The sequence below is a fragment of the Thermobia domestica genome, chromosome 2 (assembly GCF_964235325.1).
Source record: "Thermobia domestica chromosome 2, izTheDome1.hap1.1, whole genome shotgun sequence".
In the NCBI taxonomy this organism is placed as follows: domain Eukaryota; kingdom Metazoa; phylum Arthropoda; class Insecta; order Zygentoma; family Lepismatidae; genus Thermobia; species Thermobia domestica.
This window is the reverse complement of record NC_137455.1, coordinates 364,560,851-364,571,411: the sequence shown is the minus strand read 5'-3', so window position 1 is coordinate 364,571,411 and position 10,561 is coordinate 364,560,851. Positions and strand designations below refer to the sequence as shown.

General features: G+C 29.7%; 1 protein-coding gene across 1 annotated transcript in view; it reads right to left on the bottom strand.

Annotated features, from left to right (window-relative positions):
- Positions 1 to 280: 280 nt before the first annotated feature.
- The window catches only part of Scp2 (Sarcoplasmic calcium-binding protein 2), a 545,558-nt gene continuing 535,277 nt past the window's right edge, over positions 281 to 10,561 (bottom strand). The window contains exons 6-7 of the mRNA XM_081749372.1: positions 10,341 to 10,438; positions 281 to 7,762 (exon numbers count right to left, since the gene is read on the bottom strand). Coding sequence (XP_081605498.1) covers positions 7,646 to 7,762; positions 10,341 to 10,438 — 215 coding nt within the window. The 3' untranslated portion in view covers positions 281 to 7,645. The remainder of the gene's footprint in view (positions 7,763 to 10,340; positions 10,439 to 10,561) is intronic.

Here is a 10,561-nt window from a genome sequence, read left to right as displayed (position 1 = left end):
CAGAGTAAGTGACAATGTTTCACAACCATACAGAAGAACAAGCATAATTATCGTTTTATATATTTTAAGCTTCAAATTCCTTGACAGAATTCGCTACAAGAGATTTTGAACTGAATAAGAACACAAATTCCTTGCTTTTATTCGACATTTAATTTCTTCGTGGATATGATTTTCCTCTGTTAATATTAAAATCAAATTGAGAATAGAAAACACGTCCTCAGAAGAACTTCAAATCCAATAGAGGTATATTCAAGAAAACAGAAACAGTTTTAAAAAAATCTACTTTTTTAAATACCTTTTATTTTCCTTTGATTCTTTAAATGACAGACAATACAGATTAACTTTGTTTATATCCTGAACACTTTTCTGCTGTGGAATGTTAGTTTGTAAAGCACAGCGTTAAATACAACATGCAACATCCAAAAGAAAATATAAATTATAATAAGAGCTCATACATACATTACATTATGTGAAACAACAATCGTAATTTCTTTCGTGGTAACTAAAATAAAAATATACATGCAGCTTGATTGCATTTGCATTGCATTGTGTGAAGTAATTCTTTATTTACCTTTAAGCAAAATTTATTATACATATATAACGATATTAATAGTATCTGTTAATATACAGTGAAGAAATTGGACCACCTTAATTTAGAAGGAAATTGAACTGCAAATATTACATTTTTAAATTTCATTACTCAGAAGGAAAATTGTAAAGCACGCAATATGTTTTTAATGAGAAATGTACTCTGAAGAATCTTAATAGAATCTTAGATAGAACTGTAACGGAAAGATCAAGATTTCACTCATTACTTAACTAACTCAAATCCTCAAAAATGGGAAGATCATTTTCAACAAATATTACATTAACGGCAGATAATATGTTAAACGTGTATACTGTACTGTACATTATTTTATATAAGTCTACCTTTTGGAAAGCTCGAGAGATCGTAAGAATTTAACTCTTCCAGTGTTTGAAGAATAATAAGGCATTTTAAATATATTCATTGTGTACTATCTAATAGACATTTGACGAATACATGTTTCTAACAATGTTTCGCGGAAAATATTCTTTGACAAATATATTTTCAAAACCTTCCATCATATAAAGAATTATAACAGAAAAGTCCAGTTCTGACATCTTACATAATTAGTGGTATTGATTATAAAAGCAAATATTTTTTGCGCGAAATATACACATAGCGTGTTAGACCAGTGGTTTTCAACCTTTTTTGACAGATTACACACTTTGCTGAACGACATATTTGTTTGGTATTTTTATTATAAATAATAATAATAATAATAATAATAATAATAATAATAATAATAATAATAATAATAACTATAAAAGTGAAGCCAATTAGTTTTTATAATGACTCTGTATAGCACTGAGCATTATTGCTACCGTTGGAGGCGTTGACTGGTACAGTTTGTTTCGATTTTAACTAATTATTATTAAATTCATGATTTTAATAAATCATGAATTTATTAATAATTACTAAAATTTCGCGACACAACTTAGGGGATTGCGTGATATATCAGTGCGTCACGACACATAGATTAAGAACCACTGTGTTACACATGTCTGTTGTTGAGCATGATTTACAACAGATTTTGGAACGTTAAGAATACGTTGGGATTCAAGTCCCTTGATATTTGAAGAATACAATGTATTTTTAAAAGTTGAGTCAAGTTTACACGTTATAGACATATTCCCCTATATTTCTAACATAACCTTTTTGATTAAAAATATTTTAGGAACATATTTTAAACAAACAACAATTTTAGATGGAATCGTAAACAAAGGATATAAATATATACTGTAATTCAGAACAACTACTGATCATACAATCAAAGATTATTTTATATGAAACATTTCATTACTGATACATAATATCATTGACTTGGTTGTCATTATTGATTTTTACAATGAATTCTGGAAATTTTACAAGTAATTTGAAATAACTGATAAAATAAAAAGTATCAATAACAACTGAATGATCCTGGTGTTACAGTTCTTTCTAAGACATTGTGATTTCTAAGTAATACTTATTAGAAAAGCACCTTTCCCACAGCTCTTTTCAGGAAAATCTATGTTAAGTTTCTTTATATATGTAATTGTGGTACTGACTATATTTTATAGAAGTACTTATAATTATTATTATTTCATATAAGTATGTAAGGATTATAATAATAATTATTAATTTTAATAGCTCTTTCGTGAAACTACGCTTAGCACAATTTGTATACATATACACCACATGCGCTACAAACTCCTGTCTGAACACTTTATAGTTAGAGTTGAAGAGAATATTATACATATGTATAGAGTATTTTATATACATATTTTGCAAATTTACAATGAAGTAAATATTTGTCAAATTTTTCAAATATCTTATGATATGTTTTGTTGCCCATTTCTTAAATAATTTACAAAGATTTTTGCTGTTTTACTTTTCTTTATGATATGCATTCAATATTTTTTGTTTATTAAATTCTGTTTCTTTTTCTGTAAATTTTAAAGAATTCCTTTCTGGTTAGTTCAAATTCCATGTGCTTAAAGAAATAAATATGTTTGAAAATTTTAGGAATTGTAGTATATCATTGAAGTTTTTATGTGTCATCTTATGTGACTTTGCTTTCTTATTACAGAAATTTACACATGTGTGAGTTTGAATCTTGGAAATTAAAGATTGTTTTGTGTTGATCGATTTGGTTATATCTATTTATTAGTTCTACAAAGCAAACTCAATTGAATTGATATTTTGATATTTTGACGCCCAGAAAATTTTTCCCTTATTTGCGATTTTTGTTTTCAATATTTGACATTTTTTTTTCGAAAAATATTAAAGTTCTTTCCATTTGTAAACTATCTTTAAAAATAGAAATAAGGTTAGATTTTTTTACTTTTTGTTTTAAGAGCACATTAAAATTAATTAACTTTTCAATCTCAACTTTTACTCGTTATTTTAGCTAAATCTTTGTTAATTTTTGTTTACAACAACAATATCTTCCTTCTTCTTGAATGTTTGTATTTGTTTCGAATAGTAGTAAATTTATTACATGTATTTACGATGAAAATTGATGCTTATTCTTATTTTTTACATATGGTTTTGTACGTCCCATACATGTCTCTCCTTCTTTGAAATTTATTCAATGTATTGTGTTCTAGCACGTGTACTTACTATTTATTTATTTATAAATATCATGTATAGAAGCGTAAGGAGTGTTGGTTCTTTTGCTACCCTAATGGAAGGTCGTTGCATATACTTATATGCATACTGTTAAAACCTTATATGTATATCTATGTAAATATGACAATTATATCACTTATCTTATTTTATTATATTCGTAAGCATATATGTCTAAATTGTATTTGGTATTCTCATATTAGTCCTAGAATAGACCTTTATTTGAAATAGACTAGTAAGCTTGAAAAATATACAAATTTACGTATGTTTTTCGTAATAGAGTTTTTGGTTTTGTAAACATGCAAAAAATATTACAACATTGAAATGAGATTTTAAAACACACATATATCCCAATCTCTTGTCTTTGGTTAAACAATCATACACCGAATAAAACATATCAATAATATGTAATTTAGGTTCTTTACTATTTTTTAATGTTATGCCATACGTCAAAAATAAAAAGTAAAAAAAAAAAAAACTTTACCCTTTCTATTTGAAATATCAATTAGAAGTTTACAGATAAATTTCGAATTAGTGCACGTTCAGTAAATAGTAATACTTTATTTCAATTGATTACAACTTCGATATAATTTCTAGTACTATATAACTAGTTTGGCAGGCGTAAGCGCATACTGATTTTGTATCCAAATCGTATGTTGATATATAATTATTAAAGTAGTGGCTGTGTAACTATAAAATTCTAATTATTGCGTTTGGAAGTCACTCAAAGGTATTTAAAGTTACTAATATTTTGAGTAATGCTCTCTGTTATGATTTCATGAGGGAAAGTAATGGTATTTAGTTTCCATTGTACCTTATGAGTTAGAAGAACAATATCTACTTATAACAAAACACACTTGCAACATATTTGTTTCTCAAATTTAAGAACCAACGTTTGACAGCCTAGGCTACTAGTAACACATACTGTACTTGTTCAATAATATGAAATGCACACATTTTCACATCACGGCTTCGAACAATATGAAAAAGTAAAATCATTTTTCAATACAACAACGATTATTTTTTTTAAGGGAGAAGAAAGAATTGTCATCGTGTGCATGTTATTTATAATGATCCAAGATCTTTTATTACGAATTATAGATACTTTCTATATTGACTTTGACAATTACATGAATCATTAAATGTTCAATGAAACAACACTATTTCTGTTCTTTATATTGTATTTGTTCTTAATTATGATTTCCGACGTTCGTTTAGATGAATATTCCTGTAGCATCTTAAGAGTTACAACACATCCTTAGAAATACTTTAATACATTATTATCGTATCATTTTAATACCTTACACTTATGTTGAAAGATACTTCTGAAGATGCTACTAGAGTATCCAATTAAGCTAAACAAAACGTGTAGAAAATAAATCACAGAAATATTGCTTTACTGAAAGTTGGATTCACAAAATTCTCAAGTTTAAAATAAAAAGTGTTCATTATTTTATCATCAGTAAGCTAAAAGAGGAACAGGTACCATCCAGCATACTGTACTATTTAAATCTATGGAACACATTGTATTAAGAAAGCACTTTCTTTTGAATATATGTTATATCAACTTACTATAAAGTTTGTTACCTCTTCTCGCAATATCAGGAGTTTTTGTTTTAAAATGTTCTTAGGTAAGAATGATGTCTCTATCAGACTGGATCATTTGGTATTTGTATTACTACATGTTCTACCCAAAATAATACTTCAAATATTACAAATAGGCAACACTTCTTATAATCCCAGACAAATTTTAAAACTAAAGAGGTTGATACTTTTATTTCAAGATAAAATAGGTACAATTACTACAATAACATTTTTTGATCATTCTGAAAGCCAAAATTTTCGTACTATAAATGTTCAAAATGTTTTCTTTTTGCTTGGAATCACCAGTTGATGAAGTTGAAAATATACCTTATTGCAAATATTTAGCTATTTAATAAACAACTTTTGAAACAGTGTTTGAAGGAGAATGGTGGGCTTTCGAATGTGATGGTAACATAGTTGATAATGTGAATTATTATGAAGAATTGTCCAAAGTTGATATGGTTTTCTCATAATTAATTTATGCTCACTACAAGGTTAGCGGGACAGTTTTCTGATAAGTGAGGCAGGAGAAATTCATCTTTCAGGAGATGACAGCAACCTTCTCTCATGGTCATGTCATCCACTGAATGTTAACCACGCGAATTCTTGTCATTGTGGATTCTCTATGAGCTAACAATATCTTGGAGGAAACAGCAGGAAACTTTTCCCAAAACGTCATGTTAGGATAAGTTACGTCATCATCAAACTTTATCAACAACATTCTGCGTTGACCTCCAGTTAACATAACATTTTTTTCAAATTTAATGTATTGTTAGATAAATAATTCTTAAGTATATTTAATGCACGTTTATTTATGAGAATTTGTTTCAAAATACATAGTTTATCTTTTACAAATTCGTAGCTCTAGAGCAATAAACATTTTATTAAAGATTTTACATTAGAGATATACATGCTCCACATGTCAATCAGATAACGATCATAGTTTTTTAAAAATCGTTTTGCATTCTTTTCCTTATATTTGGAGAAACAATTTTGTTAAATTTACTTATCACGATTTACTCGAAGTTTTCTAAAATTCATAGTAAACAATTTGTCTGTGAAGACTATTTATGTTATTAGGTAATCATGTTGAATATGTCTCTTTCTATTATAGTAGTTTGTAGAAAGTACTTAGTATTATCGGATAGACATGTTTAATATGTACGTATGCCTATGTTGGTTTTTTAATAATTTTGTTTAATTCTTTTTTATGAAAGATATTTCATGTTAAAGTTGATCAATTTTATGACAAAATTTTTTCCTGTAATGCATTATTGGTTGTTATTACAAGTACAGTTTATGCAATACCATTCACCATTCTCGTCTACCGTCTTTGTAAGCCAATGAAACATGCACTGAAAGTCGTAACACCAAAGATGATTGATTAGGTAAAAGAGGGATTTTGTACACACCTTAAAAGATTATGATTAACATGTAAAATATGGGTATGTGTGAATGGTAGAAGAAGCTTACACCCATGTTCCGTGTAAATAAAGTAGCTAGCCATTTTATCACGTGAGAGATGATCTTTGTTTCGTGAATAGCTCGTAATCATTTCACAAGGAGCACTCAAAACTCTGAAATTATTAATTGAGAAGTATTTAAAATTAAATATTTAATGATAGGTTTATGTTAATATATTTCAATAACCATAGTGTGCGCTTGTCCTCTTCCTAGGGTTATGTTGCAACTTAATTTGGTAGACTTTAGGACCAATTCCACTTGAATAGTTTACTTGTTTTTGAACCTGTTATGGTTGGTCGCAAATGGTGTATTTTTAACGCCATGAAAATCGACTTTTGTCGATATTTCCGAACACTACGTATGAATAATTACTATCTTTATATTTGTCATCTTTGGACAAAATTTTCTTCCACTAAACGGATACAATTGCAAAATTAACAGTAAATTTTCCATCTGAGGAAAATATCCATAACAAATAAGGGAACGTTATAAAGTTAATGTATTCATACGATACATATTTGCCATTGTTAGAAGTTGTTAAAGAAAACTTCACTGAACATTTATAGTATTTGCAGGCAAAAATCCTTATTGTATTCTCAGTAATTCACTTCAAAGGCATGTCTAAGCAGTTTATACATGTAATGTATCTATATGTTACGAAGTAAGAGACAAATTGTGTAATATTTTTCTTTATTGTTTTAAGTTGAAACACATTGTAAAGTAATTAGAACTCTGTAACCTAAAAGTACTAAAATAAAAATAAAGTTATTTATGAAATTACGAATAACGTTTATTATTTTTAATATTACAGTATTTACCTGCAGATTTAATTAAATGAAACAGATACAATTAAAAATTACCATAATAAAGTGAGTTTACAATAATAACAACAACATTTCCCATTTCACGATAAATTTCCTTTATCTTTTTTTTTGGTCAAAACTACATTTTACTAACATTACTACACACTAATTGCAATTTACATGTCCTGCTATTTAATTAGTACTACTCAGAACAAGTGTATATTTATATATATATATATATATATATATGTAGGAGTATTGATTAAAAAATCTTGTGCTTAATACCTTTCCAACTATGCTTGTCTGTCAGAGATCAATGTTTATACACTACAGTCATTTTTCTATTCAAAAATTCTTTTTTAATCAAAACACGAAAAATTCTACCGCAATTCTTGACAGGTTTCTTAATCCCAGATATTTCCCCCCCTTCAAAGGCCAAAGAATATTTAAGAAAAACAAACAGCATATTTTAAAACATTTTTCCTACAATGCAATGCGCAATTGCAATGCAAATAACTCTATTACTCTTTCCCTTTTTTTCTTATTTTTTGGTTAAAGTGGATGTGTGTGAGTTTTTATTGTTTTAACCTCGAAGATAAGGTTATTCAAATGTTGTCTTTCCAAAAATGAAATTTCCTGGAGCGTTTGGATCTTCAGAGCAGAAATATTCTTTCCACAGCTCACCGAATACATCTCGAGTTACTTCCACTGTTTTGTTCTGTAAAAGAAAAGTGAAAAATCAGTTTAACATCTTAAAGATTCATGAATATTTAAATTCAATATTCACATTGAAAGGAAATGTTTTTTTCTAGAGAAGTGTATGATAATCCTGACGGTTTTTATCATTGAGATAAGAACAGGCGTATCTCGACCAGACTGGATGCTTAATACCTTCAGTTAATTGCTGAAAATCATAACGTTATACGTAATATTTTTAGTCAAAATTGGGGTAAGTTCATGAGCAACAATTACAGATAAAAATGTGTATGTGATAAAAGATCTATATATAGAATAAAGGTATTTGCGGAGATAAAATGTGTTATATTAACAGTTTTCTTAAGTGCAGCGTCATTCCATAAAAATCACCTAAGCTATTGCTCTTTCCGTAGATCCTAAGAAATCTTGCAAAAGATTACACTGTTAAACATTAATGGGCATAAAAAGCAAATTTTATTTATTTATTTATTTTTATTTATTTATTTTATAAATTGTGCCATTGCTTAAAACATGACAGTGCTACAATACGACAGTGCTGAGAAATGGGCCGGGGGGGAATTTTTGAAAAATGCGAATTTGGCGCTAATTTCACTTTCGGGCACTCAGCATCATGGAGCTGAAATTACCATAACTTCCTTATATTTGAAGCTATTAGGCTCATCCAGGTGTCCGACGAAAGCTTAATCTTTGCTCTTTCCGTAGATCCTAAGAAACCTTGCAAAAGATTACACTGTTAAACATTAATGGGCATAAAAAGCAAATATTATTTATTTATTTATTTTTATTTATTTATTTTATAAATTGTGCCATTGCTTAAAACATGACAGTGCTACAATACGACAGTGCTGAGAAATGGGCCGGGGGGGAATTTTTGAAAAATGCGAATTTGGCGCTAATTTCACTTTCGGGAACTCAGCATCATGGAACTGAAATTACCATAACTTCCTTATTTTTGAAGCTATTAGGCTCATCCAGGTGTCCGACGAAAGCTTAATCTTTGCTCTTTCCGTAGATCTTGAGAAACCTTGCAAAAGGTTACACTGTTAAACATTAATGGGCATACAAGCAAATTTTATTTATTTATTTATTTTTATTTATTTATTTTTATTTATTTATTTTTATTTATTTATTTTACAAATTGTGTTCATGGATTGTTATCCAACATATTTACACTATATCTGCTAATCATTGCTGCATGCTTGTGGGTGAAGTGGTTTAGGAATCCTCCCCGGAGGTTAATCACGATACATCCATTGCTTTGACCATTTATGATTGCGACAGCATATTCATGTTTCATATGAAGTGACAATCCAAGCCAGAATTTTTTCCCGGTTATTTCTTACATCAGAGAACCCCAGATTTTTAATAAGTGATTCTTGCTATCCGGTGTCAAAATCATGCGACATAGATGAGTTCAACGTTTTTACCTTATCGTAAGGTTCGTGTTGATTTCGGGGAGAAATAAAATAATATAAGAATTTCTATTCAGGTCATTCCTAATTTGAAGTGTGCTTATAATTATATATGCGTATGGGTTCCAAGCCCAAATAAACGTGTAGGCTGAATAGGCGAAGCCTGGACAGCATATTTGGCTACCGCAACCACTTCTTATATATTACAGAATAACTTAATTAATTGTACTAGAAATTTCCCAAGTGGGCGTTTCTGCACTACACGTTATAATATGTTTTCCACTTTCGAGTGATACTGCTGTATGAACACACACAGCGAACAATGAGGTTTTGTATAGGGGTGATTGAATGCTGGTTCATCATTTTCAACAACAATTTGGACAAGAAATTCTAAAAGCTCCATCAAAGTACAGTATAAAATTTTCTACACGCATTAAAACAGAATGGATAGCAATAACAGTCCCACATTGTATTCGATACCTAGAAATATATTGAAATTGCATTACTATTATTAGGGGAAAGGGCAGGCCGGTAGCCAGCCCAAAAATGTAGGGGGGGCGGCTGAAGTTAGGGGGGCCCGATCCAACCATATTAAGTTTATCGTATTCTAGGTCATTTGCAAGCCTACCGTGAAAACTTTAGGGGGGACAGCGAAACTTTAGGGGGACTCGGCCCCTCTAGACACCCCCTGGATACGGGCCTTGGGAAGGATGGTTCCGAAAGTATAGCCTACGGTGTAATGTGTTAGTTTGGTCCTGAACGATAGCATGTTATGTGAGGTTCTTGTGGACAGTATATTTTACAACATTTCTTTTCTGAAGTATTCGAATTACATCTCACCCGGGATGTACGCAGGGGGGGGGGGAGGCAGGGGGTACCGACTCCCCCGAAATCCCGACTTTTGTGTAAATTTAGTATACAGTAATTTTGAAACTAATTTTACAAAATTTAATATGACTTATATTCATGTTGAATTTGAACCCACCAAAAAACTTTGAACTTCTCTCCCCCTAAATTAATTCTGCGTAAGTGCCTGCCTGCTTCTCACCTTTTCATTTTAGGAATTATTCTGAAAAAAAAAAATGAATGATTGTATCTCCTGTAGACCACAGGGGATGAGATGTTACGGAAACGTTTCATGCTAAGAGTCACTTTATAACTACGTACCCGAGAGAATTTATTGAATGCTCTTGAACACTCAGCAGGTGACACTCCGTAGCTTGAACACACTGAAGTAAATTCATCCTCGTCAATGCAACCATCACCTGCAGAAAAGTAACAAAGTTATTAAAAAGTTATTTTAGTATTTGAACTTATTCATAATACATTATTGCTTTTAATATTTGCGAAAACTAATTATTAGAAACAAACAGTTTTGCAAGAAACAT